At 40.3% G+C, this 21,527-nt stretch overlaps 1 protein-coding gene across 1 annotated transcript; it reads right to left on the minus strand.

Moving 5' to 3' along the window:
* Nucleotides 1-9,784: 9,784 nt before the first annotated feature.
* Nucleotides 9,785-13,302, minus strand: LOC128530027 (class II histocompatibility antigen, B-L beta chain-like). The gene is made up of 4 exons (XM_053503718.1): nucleotides 13,184-13,302; nucleotides 12,729-13,001; nucleotides 12,316-12,597; nucleotides 9,785-12,221 (listed from the first exon to the last, which is right to left on the minus strand). Exons 1-4 carry the CDS (start codon nucleotides 13,239-13,241, stop codon nucleotides 12,097-12,099), a joined length of 738 nt encoding a protein of 245 aa, XP_053359693.1. The 5' UTR covers nucleotides 13,242-13,302; the 3' UTR covers nucleotides 9,785-12,096.
* Between the last annotated feature and the right edge of the window lie 8,225 nt (nucleotides 13,303-21,527).

Consider the following 21,527-nt stretch of genomic DNA (forward strand, 5'->3'; position numbering starts at 1 on the left):
CGCCTGTGCACTGGGCCCAGCAGGCGAAGAGCACAAGGCCGACCCAGGCTCCAAACTTCCAAACTAAGCTGACGAAGCACCCATGGAATGCGCTAGACAAAACAATCCATAGAGACCCCACCCTCCAACACATTGGATCTGTTGCCAATATTCTGGGGCCCGCATACTGTATTACTCAACTTTTTACTTTTACACCTATGAATTTAAGCTCTAAGTGGTTGTTACAGAGGTATTACAGCTACTTAATATTAGAAACAAAGCATGATAAACTAATTGAGTAAAGAAATAAATAAAACAGGTCAACCTAGCTTCCCCCACTCAGAGATCTGTAGAATTAGTTTTATATATTTAGCAAGTGAATATATTAGTATGTTTATTCAATTAAAGCAAATACTTTTATATATTGTAAACACAATATCTTTTGACCGTAATCCAGTTCTCTCTAGTATGAGAGGCTGAACTATTGGTGAAACTTGCTGAATATAAAACCACTTTTCTAGTTGCATTTCTCAAAAAACTAAATGTCAACTGTGTAACTGTAATAAAAAGCCTAAAATAATAATATGGAATACTTATTGTGCCAGGCAATATAGTTTCTTTGTGACTGCAACAAATTGTCTGGTTGTGTGACATGAATGGGACACAAACTTCAAAATGAAAGCAAAAATATTAACTATACTAGGACAAAGATAATGCCCCTGAAAAACCTGAAATGTACAGTTCTAATTGCGATTTAAAGTTCTTACTTACTCACTTACTCATCTTCTATACCACTTTATCCTGTATTTAGGGTCTCGGGGACTTGAAGACTATCCCAAAAGGGCTTAGGGCACGAGGCAGGGTACACTCTGGACAGGGTGCCAATTCATTGCAGGGCACACATATGCACACACTACGGGCTATTTGGGAACGCCAATTAGCCTAACCTGCATATCTTTGGACGGTGAGACGAAACCGAAGTATCCGGAGCTAACCCACCACCGAGAGAACATGCAAACTTTGCGCACACAGAGATAGGAATCGAGCCTGGCTGGGAATCGAACACGGACCCTGGAGGTGCAAGGCGACAGTGCTAACCACTACACCACCGAGCTGCCAATTTAATGTACTGTATTAGTTAATTAAATTTGACAACTTAATTTCAGCTTTTACACATAGATTCTTTAAAAGGACAAAAGCTAGAATAATAGAAATCATAGTTGACATTTCTATTTATAATACGTGACTTTAAGCTTCTTTTTCTTAAAAGTCGCTAGAAAATATTACCGGTCGTGCAACAGGTTTTTTTTAGCTTGTTTTAAAAAATATGGTTGCTTGATAGAAAAATCTGAGAAGCTACTTTGTTTTTACATTTATGGTCTCCTTTTCCCCAAATACATTGTGTGACACTGTCTGTACAGTCTCACATTAATAAGAACTAAAACGCCCTGTCACATACCCCATGTGTAATGTTTTTTTTGTTAAATTGTTTTTTTTAGTTTTTATAATGTAAGCACAATGTCCTAATATACTAATATATACTTCATATTAGCTTACATGGTCCTGTTACCTACTCCTGCCCAGTTCTTTTCCATCTCGCACTCTGCTGGTTTGTGATAGAAGTAAAAAAAAAAAAAAAAAGCAAAACAAAAAAAAAAAAACAAACAAAAAAACACAAGCTTTATTGCAATTTTTTCTTTTTTTGTAAAAATAATAAATAAATAAATAAATGAAATGTTATCCGTCAAAGGTTTGGACACACCTTCTAATCCTGTGTTTTTTCTACAATCTAGAACAAGATAATTAAGTAACAACAACACTAACAGTCAGTTGATATTTTAAGAGAAGGTCAGCTGTTCTGGAACAGTTTTTGCAAAAACAGAATTGTCAAGTGCATTTGCAAACCCCATCAAGCAGCATACAGTAATGAAACTAATAAAGACCTTCCCAGGAGAGCAAGAACAAAACTTACATCTGCTATTCACATTCATACATATTCATTTTTAGAATCCAGAAGACCCCCTGAGAACAGCATTTATGTCCATACTGGACTCAGTAAAAGTAAATCAGTGTGTATTAGGACCTACTCCTAAAGCAGGTAACACTTTAGATTTAATATTCTCCTTTAAATTACATGTAAGAAATATAATCACAATTCCACAGTCTGGAGTTATCTCAGATCACTATCTTGTCTCAATTAAAGTGTGTCAGAGTAATAATATACGCACAACACCGCGTACCACATTAAGCATATATTTACATCAACTACCACACAGAGTTTTATCAGTAATCTCCCGGAGTTATCAACTTTGATCAGATCTCTGTCTGACCCCACAGAACTCGATCCTGCGACTGAATATTTAGAGTCGACATTCCGTTATACCTTAGATAATGTAGCTCCAGTTAACAGGAAAATAATTAGAGATGGAAAAACTCGCTCCCTGGTACATTATAATGATCACACACTTTAAAACAGGCCGATTGAAAATTAGAACATAAATGATGTCAAACTAAATTGTTAGTATTTCAATTAGCGTGGAAGGACAGTGTCTTGAACTATAAAAAAGCTCTTAGTGCTGCTAGATCGATGTATCTCTCCACTCTTACAGAAGCTAACAAAAATACCCCTAGATTTTTATTTAATACTGTAGCACAATTAACGAGAAAAAAGACCACTACAGAAATCTCCACAACAACAACATACAGTAGTGAGAACTTTTTCAATAACAAAATTGTAAATATTAGGCAAAAATTCAGGCTTTGAAACCGGACAATGTAATTAATGAAGATGATAAACTAATCAAACCACATCAGAACCTAGAATACTTTACTCCCCTTGAAGAGAATGAACTAATTTCACTCATCTCTTCTGCAAAATCATCAACCTGTGTATTAGATCCGTTAGATCCATGTTCCAAAATCTTTTAAATTAGCAGTTATTAAACCACTAATTAAAAAACCTGATGTTGACCCCTGTCAGCAATCCAATCACAGGCCGATATCAAACCTCCCCTTAATCTCTAAGATTCTGGAAAAGATAGTAGCGGAGCCGCTATGCTCACAGGGTTCGGTTTTAGGCTCACTGCTTTTTTCTTTTTACATAATCCCTCTGGGCAACATAATTCGCATGGTATTAGTTTTCATTGTTATGCTGATGACACAAAGTTTTACATCTCAGCAAAACCTGATGAGATAAATAAATTAAGTTGAGCGATGTGTGAAGGAGATAAGAGACTGGATGTTAATTAACTTCCTTCTGCTTAATCCTGTTAAGACAGGACTTCTAGAATCACATGCAGCTAGAAGCAAGCTTTTTGATCACACTGTAACATTAGATGGCCTTTCTGTTCCATCAAGTGCAACAGTAAAAGACCTCTGTGTGATTATAGATTCCAGCCTTTCATTTGAAGCTCATGTAGATAATATTACCAGGATAGCATTCTTTCACCTCAGAAATATTGCCAAGGTAAAAAATATATTGTCATTAACGATGCGAAAAAATAGTTAATGCTTTTATCATCTCTAGGTTGGACTACTGCAATGCCTTTTTTGTAAATAAAGCTGCCTTAGGTAAAGGAGCAGATCTGGGGGACTCATGGACGTAGAGTATTATGGTGAACTGGTATGTTTAGATGCTGTCCTCCCCACTCTCATTGATCACTCAGGTTTGTTTGTTTTTTCCAAAATCTTTTTTATTGAACAATTATCATACATAAACATATAAAAAACAATGAATTAAATTTATTATTATTACTAATATGGAACAAATGAAAAGAAAAATAAAAAAACTCCCCATCCACCCCAAACATACCCTAAACCCTACACACAAACACACACCCCTGCATACTTCAGCTCAAACGAATCTGTGTAAATTAGATTGGTCATACATACACTCCGATGTATGACCCAGTTTAGATAATCATTCAGGCAATACCTTATAATTAGCCAGTTGAGTTTTTAAATCCTATAATTCCGACAAATCATCCCCCAATACAGCACACAGCTCCACCTTAAAAATATTCACGATTTCGTTCCTCAATGATATTGTAACCACCTTTAGAGAAGAATATACAAATAAAACTGTTAACGAGAAAGAATAACAGTAAAAATTAAAGAAGGAAAGCTCAATTTAATAACAATTATAACAATAATCCTACAGGGCCTCCCAAAACACGTCCTACTTCATTACAAGCTCAACAGCGCCATACCCCCAATTCAGATTTGTTGACGGTGAAGTGATTGGTTGCTTTACATTTTAGGGAACCCCCATGTCTGTGTTTCCTTCTGGTTCTCCCTTTTATTATGGTTTGTTATGCTGCCATAGTTAGTCCTGTCAAAGTCCCTGCTTTCACTCTACACTAATTATACATTAACCTTATACATTTTGTCACTGTGACCATACCTAACTGTTATCTCTTTTTCTCTTCTGCTCTCTCCTATTCTCTCTTTCCTTTCTTTTCTCTCCCCCCACCCCCCTCTCTAACTCTCTGTCTAGCTACACATGTCATTCCTGAGATTCATTCCTTTGAACCTGTCGGACTCGTCCTGGTATCCTGCTTCTAATTGGAGATCTCGTCACATGGATGCCATGTGGTCTGTCTGGGATGCGTATGTAGACTGGAGACGGTTTCATTTCACCATGAAGATGGTCATGGTCATGGCTGATGCAGACTGCTATTTCTCTGAGGACTTGGGTCTGCAGTCGCTCGATAGTTTAGGACTGGAATTTCCTACAGTCTACCTCCAATAGCTAACTGAGTCCATTTTAACTTAAAGACATCAATTGTTATACTGAACTTCCAGCTGCTTAACACATAGTATTACTGCAGACTAATCCCTGCTATCCAAATGAGGATGGGTTCACTGTTGAGTCTGGTTCCTCTCAAGGTTTCTTCCTATTACCATCTCAGGAATTTTTTTTTCCTTGCCACTGTCGCCGTAGCCCTCGGCTTGCTCATTTTTGATTTATACACATTCACATATTATACAAACTTCCATAATTTCCTTTTGATTGTGTAAAGCTGCTTTGCGACAATCACAGTTGTAAAAAGTGCTATACAAATAAAACAAAATTAAATTGATTTTTTTTTAAGTCAAAAGATAAAGTTAAGCTGAAGTTCTGATCAATAAATCAGTGCCATAACACACTGAGACACCAATTTTTCCTCCACCTGTGTGTGTGTAAAACATTAATAGGACACCTGCACATACTTCTTCATATTTTTGAGTCCTTATCTTTTGAGCTTGAGTTAGATTTGAGTTACCATGGCCTCCCTGTCAATTTAGATCAGTCTGGCCATTCTCCTCCGACCTCTCTCATAAACAAAGCACTTCCATCTCCAAAAAGACTGCTTGCTGGATGTGTTTTCTCTGCATCATTACAGTACATGTTAACCCTAAAGACTTTTGGATGTGAACAGTTTCTGAAATATTACATGCAATAGCCAGATGTTAAATGTATATTAAACATCTGGAAATAAATTGTGAAATCAGTGACAAACAACCAAAGTCACTGATTTCACAATTCCCTTCCAGATGTTTAATGTATGGGGTAGTTGGTGTTCTGGGTGGACAACCTTTGCTAAGAACTGCACCACATGATGGCAGTTGCATGGCAATCACCTTTAAGAATCGCAGCTCACTATTCTGCTGGACCTTCACAGAGCTATGTGCCCAACACAGCATGCAGTGCATGTTGGAGATACAGAAGCAGAGGGCTCTGCTCTTCATGGAACCTTTCTCAACTCTAGATGGAGGTTGACTGAGATAGTTTATATACCAAAGATTACAGAAAGTTAAAGTTAAATCCCTTTTATTATTATTATTATTATTATTATTATTATTATTATTATTATTTACCGTGGATCAAGCCATGTTAACCAAAAACTATCCCTGATAGATCTGTTAGTTGTGGGACTGTTTTGTTATTTCAACAAAAGTGCTAATTGCATTGTTTCTAAACAAGTATCATGTCGTTACATAATTGAAAGATTTTACAACACAATGCTAATAACTAGATACTCTTCTTGTATTAACAAAATGTTGATTTTTATTCATTTATTTATTAACTTATTTTTGTAATGCTTTGCAGCAAAGCACTTCTGTAAGATATATTTGACACATTCTGATCCTAAGCATAAGTAAAATAATTGTGCAAACATTTGGGGTCATTGTGAGTGACTAATGTTCCAAGCGTACACACCAAACATGACGCCAAACAAATCCTTTAGTTTTGAAACTCTGGCAACAAGTAAATGAAACCATAATCACCACATCAGACCTAAAAGTCTATGCTGTTTAATCAAACTTACCCATGAGCTAATCACGATTGAGGAATATCATTACATGATCAATACCTGGAGAAAGTAAAATCTGGCATGAAACATTATTTCGATGATCATACTGCTTATCATGTGACATATCACCAATAACTTAAATCCTGAACATGTGCACCCCAAAACAAGTGCAAATTTCATTTTCGGCTGCTTGTAAAAGAAAATATTTAAAATAGCAGTTTTTCTCTGTGGTTATCACCTGGGTAATGTTTAGATCTTCTTTCTTTTCCATTTTCATGGCATAAGATTTTTTGTAACCAACATGTTCATACATGCTGAACAAACACCACACACACAAACACACACATCTCACTGTCTGTCCCCTGCAGAATGTTGTCCGATGACTCTGCCATTGTGGGCTATATCAGGAATAGTCAGGAGGGTGAGTGCAGGAGTGTGGTGGACAACTTCGTTGAGTTGTGTGGGCAGTTCCATCTTCAGTTCCATAGTGTATTGGGTTAGCAGAGTAAAGACACCAGATGCCAACATACTAACTTATTAGAAAGGTGGCTATGTCATTGGAGTGGAGCTGGAGTATTTGATGGAGGTGTCTGAGAGGAGAATGCTGAAGAAACCTCTCAGAACAATATGTTCCATTTGCTGCATGCCACACTGGTGACCATGCACAGCCATTGATTAAGGTCACCAAGTAGCGCCACAGAAAACCACAGGTGGTCTTTCCTTCAAAAACCATTCAATTCAATTCAATTCAATTATATAGAGCTTTTAACAATGGTCATTGTCTTAAAGCAGCTTCACAAAATGAAAAGAAAATTGATGGATCCATCCTCATTTGGGTGATAACGGATAACAGAAATTATATAACATCACGTGTTAGGCTGCTGTAAGTATAGTTCAGTATAACAAATGTTGTCCAAGTTATCATGGAGTCCAGTTCAGCACAGGGATGAGTCAGCAGGTGCAGAGAACAGAGGGGGTCTGGATCACTGAGAGCTCAGGAGCAGCATGTGTAGATCCAAGCCATCATGAAGCAGAATCTAGCTGGAGCTGGTCCTTCTCTGGATGCCTCAAGATCTTTGCAGGGTTGGCCTCTGCCTACTGGAGCTGGCACAATCTCCAGATGCCTCGGGATGGGTCGGAAAAAAGGAAAAACAGGTGGAAAAGAAAAGAATTAGCGTAGATACTGTATTCAGCTTAGAAGCTTAATATGAGAATGCTCTACCCCTTTTTGTAAATTTTGATATTCTGGGAACTACCAGAAGTCCGGAGTTTTGCAATCTTAAGGAGCGTGCTGGATTGTAATGTGTCAGAAGACTGGCTAGATATATGGAAGCTAAACCATTTAGATCCTTGTATGGAAGTAATGCTAGTTTGTAATTAATTCTAAACTGTGCAGGGATGATAATATTGGGGTTATATAATCATATTTTATGGATCTAGAGAGAACCCTGGCGGCTGCATTTTGGACTAACTGTAGCTTGTTTATTGAGGATGCAGGACAACCACCTAGTAATGCATTACAATAGTCCAGTCTGGAGGTCATGAATGCATGAACTAGCTTTTCTGCATCAGATACGGATAGAATGTTCCTAAACTTGGTAATATTTCTAAGTTGGAAAAAGGCTGTTTTTGTAATAGACCATCAAACTTTATAACTCCTCCCCCTTCTGTAGAAAGGAGAGCTAAAATAATGATCACAGCCTGGGAACAATAGGTTCCTCAATACTGTGTGTAAAATTAATTTGAAATATTAGAAGTTTCCTCTAGTTTCTTTTGGACTTCTGATGTGGCTACAGTAACAGTGAAAGGAGATGGGCTCACTGCTGTTTTAAATTCACTTATTTTTTTGTTAAACTGAGTAGACAATACACTAGCTACCTCTGTTTTAAAAATGGCATCTTTATATACAGTAGATGTCCACCTATATTTTGTGATGTATATTTTACTTGCGAATCTTAGCATGATTATAATGCAAGTATGGTGTCATTTTACTGTATGTGCTACTGTATATTGTTTCCATGTACTGTATTATTTACATGTTTGGTTTCATATACAGCATCTTGCAATTTTAAGCTCTGCTATATAATAGATATGTGTTTGAATTCTACATGATCACAATGGAACATGGGATTACGAGCATATTTTGTTCTGGAAAGCGGCTCGTATTCCAAAACCCTCGTAAACCAAAGCAGATTTTCCCATAATAAATTAGGGAAATTAAAATTATTCGTTCCACAGCCCAAAAAAAAAAAAAACATTTATACATTATAAATAATTAACACAAAATATAAAGTAGATATAAAACAAATTAACCTGCACTTTACCTTTAAAAAAATAAAAATAAATCCAGACAGATGTTTCCATTTATGCGCACAGGCACTGTGTGTGTGTGTGTGTGTGTGTGTGTGTGTGTGCGTTTCTCTCTCTTGCGCTGCGGCGTGTGTGTATTATGTGTGTGCAAGCACATAATTTGACACCGTGCCAGTTGTGTGTAAGTGAAGCACCCCCTCTCTGTTTCACACACACAGACACACACACACAAACAAATTAAAGGCGAGAGAGAGAGAGAGTGTGTGTGAACCGGCGCGGTGAGAAAGAAAAACCGTTGGCTCAGTTGTGATCACGTGACTCTCGGTGCCAAATCAAGAAGCACATGCCTGATACATGATACTCGGTACTCGTAAACCAAGATGATGCTCATTTTCCAAATCAGAATTTATTAAAAATCTTTGCTCGTCTTGCGGAACACTCGTGAACCGCGTTACTCGGAAACCGAGGTTTTGCTGTATATACATTTTAGTGCAGATTACAGTAAGAGAAATCAGAAAGGCTAATATGTACATTGTTCCAGTGTTTTTTTTTTTTTTCACACACATGGGCACTCTAACATCTAACCTGTATGTTTGCAGATGTGGAGCTGTGAGGCTCCAGCTACCACCCAATTTGCAAATAAACAAGGTTAAAAAAGGTTTCCTTGCAAAGGTTTATCAAATTTTACATGAATCACAGAAAATTCGCTTTATGTTAACAACATGACTTTCAGTCTCAGTAATGCATAAAATAGCACTTAAACTTATTTTCAAATTCTTTGCTTTTAACACAAACTGTTAAACAAAACTGTGTATTTTTTTTCCTCTTTAACTCTGTGATAATTGTGAATGAAACAACACTTAACTTGTTGAAGATTAAGACAAGTGAAACAGTTTGATTCACTGTAATAATAAATAATGAATTTATAATTATTTATTTTAATAACACATTTCTTTATTTCAATCCAATCTGTATGTAATCTACAGTAGAATTGAGCAGAAGAAAACGATTTATGCTTGCAGAAAAGACATACACTTAAAATAAATAAATAAATAAATATTACTTTTAATGAAAATGAAAGACAAATATATAAATGCTGTGTAATCATAATCAATTTAAAAATGGTAAAAAGGTGTCCATTCACCCAGGCGAATGTCTAAAAGTAAAAAAGAATGAGACACTTCAGCGTGAAGTTATGTAAAACCATGCCACTGTGCTCATTTGACTCTTTTCTCATAGCTGGATTTCAAGACAAAGAAGTGTCTAATAAGATGTTTATACCCTAATCAGGGTAGCATCGCATGAAGACACACACAAATAATGTACATAGTGCATTTATCACAGTTCTTGCAAAATTTCAGATTTAAATGATCACAGGTCTGTTTAATCAAAATGCAATGAATATTAAGTTTAAGATTTAAACAGCTTAATGTATCCCCATTCTAGCGGACTGTGAAATAATAATAAAAAAAGCATTTGAGTTTGATGAATGAACCTGTTTATTTTTTCTGGTTAAAAAAGAAGGACATTTACACAGAACCGCAATTGCATTAAAAATACAAACCTGTGCAAAAAAAAAAAATCTTGATCCCCTCTCTACATTTTTTCATATAAAATAAAATTAAATGATGTAAATTAAATCAAAAGAATGTTTTTTTTTTTAATGCAACAGGCTGCAAAGTGCCGAAAGATACAATGTAAAAATCAGTTGTTTATGTGACAACCTCAGCAGTAACCTCATTTCCCCTCTTGTCTGTTCCAATCACTCAGGAGTCAGCATTAGCAGTACAGGTAGTCCCCAGACTTACAAACATTTGTAGTCTCTGCCCTTATTCATCCCAATGGTGTTCTGTCGAGTTGAGGTCACGACTCTGTGCAAGTCAGTCATGTTCTTCCACACTCAACTTGCTCATCCATGTCTTTATGGTTCTTGTTTTGTGCATAGGTGCGCAGTCATGTTGGAATTAGTGTGTGGTTGTTTTTCAGGAGTTGGGCTCGAAGACTGCGAGCCAGTCCTTCTCGTCCAACATTAGTGTCTAACCTCACAAATGCGTTTCTGGGAAAATGGTAAAAAATTCCTATATTTAAAATAAATCTTGTGACTTCTGGGGGTGGGGCTAACATCATATGAAAATTCTATAGCATAAGAATTGGATGTTACTCAAATTCATATGCATGTGAAGGCCACAAGTCACCGCACTAGTTTCAAAAAATCAGTCCGGGAGCACGATGATAGAAAATAGGTGTCCTGAGGATGAATAATCCAAATTTCAGAAAATTATCAACATAAAAGAGTTCAAAATCCATGCAGTGAAAGACCCGGGTGCCCGGGATTCCCCTTGCGATTTAAAAATGTGGAACACTGTTACATTTCTCGTGGAGATTAATGTCTTTAGACGCATTTATGGGTTTTGGCCACCAGATGGCAGTGTGGGGAGGGGCACAGAGACTTACTCAAGTGGATTGGTATGCTTTACATTGTATATTCATGTCAAAGACTCACTTTGTTGGACTTAAGAACAAATCCAACTTACAAACATGCTCCCAGAACGGAACTTGTCCGTAAGTCGGGGACTACCTGTATACTAATCACCGGCCTGATCCTCTGTCATCATCTGCACCTGTTTCTCAATAGTTCATGTCTTAAGTTAGATGTCTTTATCATAGGATAATACATAGGACACTGTGTGGCTAACCAATTAAAACGTTCCTCTGAAACTTTCAAGGTACAGTGACTGGAGTTGAGAGGCAAAATCTTGCAAAAATGATACCCCAAAAAAATCCTTGAGTAAGCTTAGAGAACTATTCCTCAAGGTTTCATTAAAAATACAAAAAAAGCAAATCATGAAGCAATGAGAGGGGTCAAGACTTTTGCAATGTACTGTAAATGTACTGAGTGTGTGTGTGTGTGTGTGCTAGTGGTGTGTTTCCTTTGACTTATACACTCTTCTTTATAAACTTCTAATGCACTTAAGTACCTGATTGTAGACATTTTTGCAACATACCACAAGTGTCAGTTTAATTATACTGCCGTGTACCTAATCAACTGCCAAAGGTATTATGTTTTGACTGTTGTCCTGTGTAGAATTTAATAAATGTTAAAAGAATGAAATGATTCAGATTTATGTAGCTATGATTTATACACATTTTTCTCACATCTCATACACATTTTCATAATTTTCTTTTAATTTTGTAAAAATGCTTTGAGACAATGACCAATGTTAAAAGTGCTACTGTATATAAAAAAAATTAAAAAAATTACCTATCTATAAAGTTGCATGTGAGTTATAGACCCAGAAACCCAGGAAATACATAACTTCTATTGTACTAATGAAGAAACAAAGTGTAGGTGATTGTTTGGTCAAGTTTAATTATGACAAAAATTAATGAAAGAACATGACTTGTAAGCCATTATTTGATTTGATGAATTTAAAAAATAAGTGCTGTTACTACTGTACTATTTACTGGTTTTGATTTTCACACATTAAACTCTTGATGGAAGATCTTCACCTCAGTAAGGTCCTGATGATTTCTTCTTGTAGTAGATAAACCCAGCAGCTGAGAGCACGATCCCCAACACCAGACCTGAAGCCCCGATAGCGATCTTACTCTTATCAGACGCAGGAGGAGAGGGGTCTGTGGGGTAGCAACATTTATAGAAGGAATCAGTTGTGTTCTGTTTCACAAATATGTCTTTTACTTTAGTTTAGCTTAATGTGATCAGACTCACCCCACTTATAGCTCATGGGCTTTTTGAAGCTGGCGTGTTCCACCACACAGGAGATCTCCTCTCCAGACTCAGGCATGTACTCCAGATATGAGTGGACCTGATAGTACCAGTCTCCATCAGCCATCTCCTCTGTGGACGTCACACCTCCCTTAATTACTTGTCCGTTTCTCAGCCAGGTCACTTTAATGTGTGGAGGATAAAAGCTGTAAGCGCTGCACATCAACATAGCAGGATATGAGCCGTCTGACTGCTTCACTGACTTCACTTCAACCTCCGGCTCAACTGCAGAAAGAACCACAGCACCACATATATTACATGTTTTTCTATGTTAATACATATCATTTAATGTTTCAGATCATGTAACTTTAATTATAATTGTAATTAGTCACTTAAAAAATAAAATCATGGCTTACCTGACGGACAATCTGTAGTTGGGTAGAAGTTCCGTATATTGTACTTACAGATGTCATTCAAAGCAGCTCGCGCCATTTCTAAGGTGGCTGTGTCATTGTTAAAGCTCTCTGCATTATACATGCCATACTGAGTGTAGCCCTGAAACTTGCCGACTGTACTGTTAAACCACCAGTACCTAATCTTGTTGAAAATTCGAATATGCAAAAAAACCATATCACTTAAATCTCTGGAGCTGTGAATGCACTGCGTTCTCAGCTCATAGTAATATCCACCTATGAGAGTAAAATAAATAAATAAAAATCATTATTACAGACACATTAGAGCTACTTAGTCATTACTCTTTATTTACATTCCCCCAATAAACCCAGTTTATTCCACACAATTCATTTTTTTATTATATTTCTCGAATAATATTGCAAAAATACTTTAGAATTAAAACAATAAATAAACATACCTATTGTATCCAGCGTGGATAACTGCACCAGGAGACAGATCCACAGCTTTACCATCATCTCTGATTGTGAAAGACTGAGAGAAGTCAGTGTGCTGTGCACTCACTCACTCACTCACTCAGTGTTATTAAACTGACCAATCACACGCTGCAGAGACACTGCATCATCAGTCACCACCTTACATTTCAAATTTAACCAAGGTTCAATATAGTCTACCAATATTTCTATTTAAATGTGGAGTGGAAACCTTGCTCCAGTACGGGTCTTTGAGCTAAAGTACAATTTCTAACTGATAAACTGGAAAATTTTACATTTTAAAATGTGATGTTCAAAGAAAGTATTAACAATTTGTAATATTGTATATTTCATTAAGCATTGCATGTGGATAAGTTTGTATTGCATGTTATTTATTATCAGCATCAGCATAAAAAAGATCAGATAGAGATAAAGATATTAAGATAAATAGACTATATTGTCATTGTAGTGATACAGTGGGATTTGTTTGGTAGCTCTCAGAGACCAGCAGCAATAGGAAACGTAATAATAAACACGTAATTTTACGTAATAAAAGATAATTGCACTAAAACATAATAAATATATGAATACTGTATATACAATAGAATGTGTTTGAAGTGGGTGCTGGATCTTAGTGCAAACAGTAGCGTGTTAGCACAATAGTCAACATGGCAAATAAACAAACAAACAAAAAATGCCACATTGCGGACGTAATGTGTTATAGTGAGTACTATGGAATAAAATCACTGTCAAAAATATTTGTGCATAGAAAAAAAAAAAAAAAGATTTGTGTGTAGTCTTTTGTCTGAGTTGGATTCCAAAATCTACGGACATGACAGCTTACAGATACGAGAATTTGTGTGTTTGTTACAACACAACTCTGAAACATACGACTCTGACCGTTTACAGACACAAAACTTGTTTTTACAACTCCTCTGTTTCACGGACGAATTGCGAAATTACGCCCACGAATTCTGTGTGTTAAACCACTGTCAAAAATACGTCATCAAGGCCACATGCACAGGCATTACTATCTGAGGAAAGATAAATCGATTCGGCACATGCTCCCCGCCACTGTTTTAAACCACTGGCGTCAAAATGCCAGATCCGCAGCCGAGCGCTCTCTCATCGTCTCAGGTACGTTTTTTTTTCTTCACATATTCGGACATGTTTAAGAGAAGTAAAATTACAGACATGTTTTAACTACAGTAGGTAAGATTTAAGGAGTGCATGTGCCGAATCGATTCCTCTTCCCACGGATAGTAATGCCTGTGCATGTGGCCTTGATGACGTATTTTTGACAGTGGTTTAACACACAGAATTCGTGGGCGTAATTTCGCAATTCGTCCATGAGTTGTAAAAACGAGATTTGTGTCTTTAAACGGTCAGAGTCATATATTTCAGAGTTTTATTGTAACAAACACACAAAATATTGTATCTGTAAGCTGTCATGGTCGTAGATTTTGGAATCCAACTCAGACAAAAGACAGAATTACACACAAATCTTTTTTTTTCGCAAAAATATTTTTGACAGTGATCTTATTCCATAGAGTACAACCTGAATGTAATACTTCTTCTTTGTCTTTCGGCTGTTCCCTTTCAGGGGTCGCCACAGCGAATCATCTGCCTCCATCTAACCCTATCATCTGCATCCTCTTCTCTCACACCAACTAACTTCATGTCCTCTCTCACTGCATCCATAAATCTCCTCTTTGGTCTTCCTCTAGACCTCCTGCCTGGCAGTTCCAACCTCAGCATCCTTCTACCGATATATTCACCATCTCTCCTCTGAACATGCCCAAACCACCTCAATCTGGCCTCTCTGACTTTATCTCCAAAACATCTAACGTGGGTTGTCCCTCTGATAAACTCATTCTTAATCCTATCCATCCTTGTCACTCCCAAAGAGAACCTTAACATCTTCAGCTCTGCTACCTCCAACTCTGCCTCCTGTCTTTTCTTCAGCGCCACTGTCTCTAAGCCGTAGAGCATCGCTGGTCTCACCACTGTCCTGTACACCTTTCCTTTCATTCTCGCTGATACTCTTTTATCGCACAACACACCTGACACTTTTCTCCACCCATTCCAACCTGCCTGTACCCGCCTCTTCACCTCCTTTCCACACTCTCCGTTGCTCTGGACCGTTGACCCCAAGTACTTAAAATCCTGCACCTTCTTTACCTCTGCTCCCTGTAGCCTCACCGATCCTCCTGGGTCCCTCTCATTCACACACATGTATTCCGTCTTGCTGCGACTAACCTTCATTCCTCTGCTTTCCAGAGCATACCTCCACCTCTCCAAATTTTCCTCCACCTGTTCCCTGCTCTCGCTACAGAGCACAATGTCATCTGCAAACATCATAGTCCATGGGGACTCCTGTCTTACCTCATCTGTCATCCTGTCCATCACCAGAGCAAACAAAAAGGGGCTTAGAGCCGATCCTTGATGCAGACCCACCTCCACCTTAAACTCTTCTGTCACACCTTTCAGCACATCTTACCACTGTCTTACAGCTCTCATACATGTCCTGCACCACTCTAACATACTTCTCTGCCACTCCAGACTTCCTCATACAATACCACAGCTCCTCTCTTGGCACCCTGTCATACGCTTTCTCTAAATCTAAAAAGACACAATGCAACTCCCTGTTACCTTCTCTGTACTTCTCTGCCAGCATCCTCAAAGCAAATACTGCATCTGATGTACTCTTTCTAGGCATAAAACCATATTGCTGCTCACAAATGCTCACTTCTACCCTTAACCTAGCTTCCACTACTCTTTCCCACAGCTTCATTGTCTGGCTCATTAGCTTTATACCTCTATAATTGCCACAGCTTTGCACATCTCCCTTGTTCTTAAAAATTGGCACCAATACACTTCTCCTCCATTCCTCTGGAATTCTCTCACTCTCCAAGATCTTGTTAAACAAACTTGTCAAAAACTCTACTGCCACCTCTCCTAAGCACTTCCATACCTCCACAGGTATGTCATCAGGACCAACAGCCTTTCCACTCTTCATCCTCTTCAACGCCCTTCTCACCTCACTTCTACCAATATTTGCTACTTCCTGTTCCACAACAGTCACCTCTTCTACTCTTTGTTCTCTTTCGTTTTCCTCATTCATCAACTCCTTAAAGTACTCCTTCCATCTTCCCATCACCCTTCTGGCATCTGTCAGTACATTTCCATCTCTATCTTTAATCACTCTAACCTGCTGCACATCCTTCCCATCTCTATCTCTCTGCCTTGCCAACCTGTACAGATCCCCCTCTCCCTCCTTACTGTCTAGCCTAGCATACAAGTCCTCATATGCTCTTTGTTTGGCCTTTGCCACCTCTACCTTCACCTTACTCTGCATCTCCCTGTACTCCTGTCTACTCTCTTCAGTCCTCTCAGTGTCCCACTTCTTCTTAGCTAGCCTCTTTCCCTGTATACACTCCTGGACTTCCTCATTCCACCACCAAGTCTCCTTGTCCACTTTCCCCTTACCTGATGATACACCAAGTACCCTCCTACCTGTCTCCCTGATCACATTGGCTGTAGTTGTCCAGTCAACTGAAAGCACTTCCTGACCACCCATAGCCTGTCTCAACTCCTCCCTAAAGACTTCACAACATTCTTCCTTTCTCAGCTTCCACCACTTTGTCCTCTGCTCTGTCTTTGTCCTCTTCGCCTTCCTCACCACCAGGGTTATTTTACACACCACCATTCTGTGTTGTCTGGCTACACTCTCCCCTACCAACACTTTGCAGTCACTGATCTCTTTCAGGTTACAACGTCGACACAAGATGTAGTCGACCTGAGTGCTTCTGCCTCCACTCTTATATGTCACCCTATGTTCCTGCCTCTTCTGGAAGAAAGTATTTACTACTGCCATTTCCATCCTCTTTGCAAAGTCCACCACCATCTGTACTTCTACATTCCTGTCCTGAAGGCCAAACCTGCCCATCACATTTTCATCACCTCTGTTCCCTTCCCCAACATGTCCATTGAAGTCTGCACCAATCACCACTCTTTCACCTCTGGGGATGCTCTGCATCACTTCATCTAACTCACTCCAGAATTTCTCCTTCTCACCTCCTACCTGTGGGGCATAACCACTAACAACATTTAACATCACGCCTTCAATTTCCAGCTTCAGACTCATCACCCTATCTGATACTCTCTTCACCTCTAGAACATTCCTTACAAACTCCTCTTTTAGAATAACTCCTACTCCATTTCTTTTCCTATCCACACCATGGTAAAACAATTTGAACCCTGATCCTAAGCTTCTAGCCTTGCTACCTTTCCACCTGGTCTCCTGTACACACAGTATATCCACCTTTCTTCTCTGCATCATATCAACTAACTCTCTTCCCTTCCCTGTCATGGTCCCAACATTCAAAGTCCCTACTATCACTCCTAAACTCTTGCCTTTCCTCTTCTCTCTCTGCTTACGTACACGCCTTCCTCCTCTCCTTCTTCGACCAACAGTAGCCCAATTTCCACCAGCACCCTGTAGGTCAACAGCACCAGTGGCGGTCGTTGTTAACCCGGGCCACGACCGATCCGGTATGGGAATTATATTCTTGATTCGCATCATTGATTTGGCAAATGTTTTACGTCGGATGCCCTTCCTGACACAACCCTCTGCATTTATCCAGACTTGGGACTGGCACAAGAAGACACTGGATTGCGCCCCCCCCCCGTGGTTGCATTCAACCTGAATGTAATACACTCTTTACATTTTTGCTTTTTCTTTTTATATTGTATTATTGGTTGATTTCTGTTCCCTTTTAAAGGCTACACTCGATGCTGCGTGAAAACGCTATGGGAACATCTTGTCATGTTGCCGGTTGTGAAGCATGTGTGTACCAAACACGCCAAATCTTTGGCCTTTATAACCTCGGTCAGGTGACGTCATCTGATAGGACGCACCTGCAGGTTATAAATAGGAGTGAATCGGAAACATTCCTCAGATTCTTGTCTTCACCTAGTTGTGAGCGTGTGTGTCTAACCAGCAAAAATAAGTGTTTAACTCACCAATAATGGCAGAGTTTAAACGAGATGTCCCTCCGTGTGTATAATCCATATCGGAGGGCGATCTCTACACTTTACTGCTCGATTAAGTGCTACGCGCGCGCCTCGCAATCACTCGATGCCCCATCTCGCCTCCCGGCCTACTTGGCGATGTCATTAACTCGGTCGCCACTAGGTTCATGAGGCAAAGTTATATAACAAGCCTTCGGGAAATTCCTTCCCCGCCTTGCTCAAGAGTCGGGACTGTCGGCCACCCAGTCTCGACCGAGTCTGACTGTTGCGAGGCATGAAACACACTAGGAGAGTGTTTTTGAGCTAGGCACCCCCTCGCAAGATTGGGGTGCGTCACGCAATCCGCCTCAAAAGAGGTCAGACTGGCATATTGTCTTCACAAAGAAGCCCTGAGGTCAATGTACCCAGGACCGTGGGGGGTTGCCCCCCAATGGGGAGAGGCACGCAGAATTCCTTTTAAAGAATGAAGTGTTCTCCCTGGCACCCCCAGGAGGTTGGTGTTCTTGCTCCGCCACCACTGGTGTTTCGGGCAACTCCAGTCTCCAATAAAATGTTAGTTCTTCAGGTTTTTCCTGCCGTGTTTCAGGATGCCGAACATCTAACATCCCCCCCGTTTAACCAGGCCACTGAGCTTTGCCCCTTTCTGAGAAACTGGCAGCGTGGAAGCTACTGCCAAGTATATCTCCTTGGGTACTAAGCACTGTACAGAGAAACTACAGGATTTAGTTCTCACATCACCCTCCGCGTTTCAATGGCGTGGTCTCCACTTCCATGAAACCGGAAAGTGCAAGAGAAACGGGGGGCTGCGTCCAATTTTTTAGATTTTGCGGGCTTTACCGCTATCTAAAAATAAATCAATGGAAATATTGCCACAACACAGGAGGTTCCTGAGGTTCGCTTTCGGGGGCGAAGCTTACCAGTATCGGGTCCTTCCATTTGGTCTAGCTTTTTCACCCGCACATACACAAAATACATGGATGTAGTTCTGGCTCTTACGACTCCAGAGCATCCGTATTGAATTACATGACTGGCTGGCCCAGTCTCAGTAGCTAGCGCTTCGACATTAGCGTGTCGTTCTAGCTAATCTTTGTTTCCTAGGATTGAGATCCAATGCCATGAAAGCATGCTCTTTCCTGTTTAGAGGACAACATTTTTGGGTGTCACATGGAATTTGAGCGTAAGCGGGCACAGCTGTCTCCCACTCGTGTCGAATCCATTCTCAACACCGTCAAGGAAATCAAGCTAGACCAGAAAGTGACCATCACTTTCAGAGATCTTAGCTCTCATGGCAGCTGTATCCACGGTGACACCTTTGGACCTTCTGCACATGAGAGCATTTCAGTTGTGGCTAAGAACCAGGGGATTTTACTCCAGGGCCAATCCCCAATAAGGGTTACGCGCCAGGTGCTTCGTACCCTTCCTATGTGGTTCAGACTCCGGTTTCTGACTCTGGGTCCCACTCTAAGTTCGTCTTGTCGTCGCAGATGCTAACGACAGACGCTTCCCTCATGGGCTGGGGTGCGGTCTTAAATGACCGTCCAGCCAAAGGGAGCTGGAGAGGCCATCTTTTTGCGCGGCACATCAATTGCCTCAAAATCATGGCTCTATTTCAGGCCCTAAAGCACTTCCTCCAGCAGTTGAGACTACCATGTCCTAGTGCGGGTGGACAACACTATGGCAGTTTCATATATTAATCGCCAGGGCGGACTGTGCTCGCGCCGCTAAATAGCTAGCGCACCTGATTCCTGTCCCTCAGGGCGATTTACATTCCGGGAAAATTTCATGTAGCGTAGGTGGACCTCTTTGCCTCGCAAGATCAGCAAATGTCTCCTTTACCACTCTTTGACTCTAAGTCAAGCTGGTCTTCCAGCCAGCGTAATTAAGACTATTCTAAGTACTAGGACTGCCTCCCCTCAAATAGAATGTATTTGAAAGTTGGTGCATGGCGAAGCAGGTAGACACAGTCCACTGCCGAATTGTTTCAGTGCTGGAGTTTCTGCAGAAATAATTTGTCCTCTGGCTTGCGCCCCTTGTTGAACCACCAGAGTCAGCGCCTCAGGTTTCTGACCCTTAACATGGTTTTTCTAAATGGTGTTACCTCTCTAAGAGGATCGGACAGCTATTGCCCGCTCCTATGAGGCGCGTGGGCTCACTTCGCCTCTAGGAATCAGGGTTCATTCAACCAGGGGAATCGCCTCATCAATTGCACTAGCAAGAGATATTCCTTTGCAGCAATTCTGTGATGCGGAGGGTTGGTCCTCTCCGCACACATTTGCCAATATGCATCCTACTGTTTTGAAGCCTTCTGTTCTCCGCCTTTACAGCCTCGGAGCAGGAGAGACTTCACTTACTGTGTCCACTACATGCTCTTCAGATTTACGTCCACCGCATTAGCCAGTGGCGTAAGTCAGAGCAGCTTTTACATGTTTTGAAGCCGCAAGCTGCGTGAGAGATGCTATTGCCCTCTCCTATAAGGCGCGTGGGTTCACTTCGCCTCTAGGAATCAGGGTTCATTCAACCAGGGGAATCGCCTCATTAATTGCACTAGCAAGAGGTATTCCTTTGCAGCAAGTCTGTGATGCGAAGGGTTGGTCCTCTCCGCACACATTTGCCAATATGCATCCTATTGTTTTGAAGCCTTCTGTCCTCCGCCTTTACAGCTTCGGAGCAGGAGAGACTTCACTTACTGTGTCCAGTACGTGCTCTTCAGATTTACGTCCACCGCATCAGCCAGTGGCGTAAGTCAGAGCAGCTTTTACATGGTCTGGGGCCGCAACGGGGGGTGGCCCCCACTACACTGAGCTATTACCCTCTCCTATGAGGCGCGTGGGCTCACTTCGCCTCTAGGAATCAGGGCTCATTCAACCAGGGGGATCGCCTCATCTATTGCACTAGCAAGAGGTATTCCCCTGCAGCAAGTATGTGACACGGAGGGTTGTCCTCTCCGCACACATTTATTACATTTATAGTTTGGATGTTCATGCTACTCCGGGCCCACGGGTCCTCGAGTCAGCTACCCAGACATAGTTCTGAGACCTTCTCGGCCTTGTGCGCACACGCTACACAACCTTGAAATCCAGACACTTGCAGTGCGGCGGCGTTGGTACTCTCGTTCCCATAGCGTTTTCACGCAGCGTCGAGTGTAGCCTTTGAAAGGGAACGTGTCGGGTTACTTTGCTGTAACCCTGGTCCCTGAAAAGGCGGGAACGAGATGCTGCGTCCCAATGCCGCACTGCCTATGTGACCAGACGTCCGTTCAGACAAATCAATCTGAGGGATGTTTTCGGTTCACTCCTA

This window comes from Clarias gariepinus, chromosome 9, assembly GCF_024256425.1.
Source record: "Clarias gariepinus isolate MV-2021 ecotype Netherlands chromosome 9, CGAR_prim_01v2, whole genome shotgun sequence".
NCBI classification, from domain to species: Eukaryota; Metazoa; Chordata; class Actinopteri; order Siluriformes; family Clariidae; genus Clarias; species Clarias gariepinus.

What these genes read in the sequence shown, in the direction of transcription:
- LOC128530027 (XM_053503718.1), bottom strand. Translation starts at nt 13,241, where the DNA reads ATGATGGTAAAGCTGTGGATCTGTCTCCTGGTGCAGTTATCCACGCTG. An exon ending in ATCCACGCTGGATACAATAG is followed by an intron (nt 13,002 to 13,183) that starts GTATGTTTATTT and finishes TTACTCTCATAG; the next exon opens with GTGGATATTACTATGAGCTG. An exon ending in AACTACAGATTGTCCGTCAG is followed by an intron (nt 12,598 to 12,728) that starts GTAAGCCATGAT and finishes TTCTTTCTGCAG; the next exon opens with TTGAGCCGGAGGTTGAAGTG.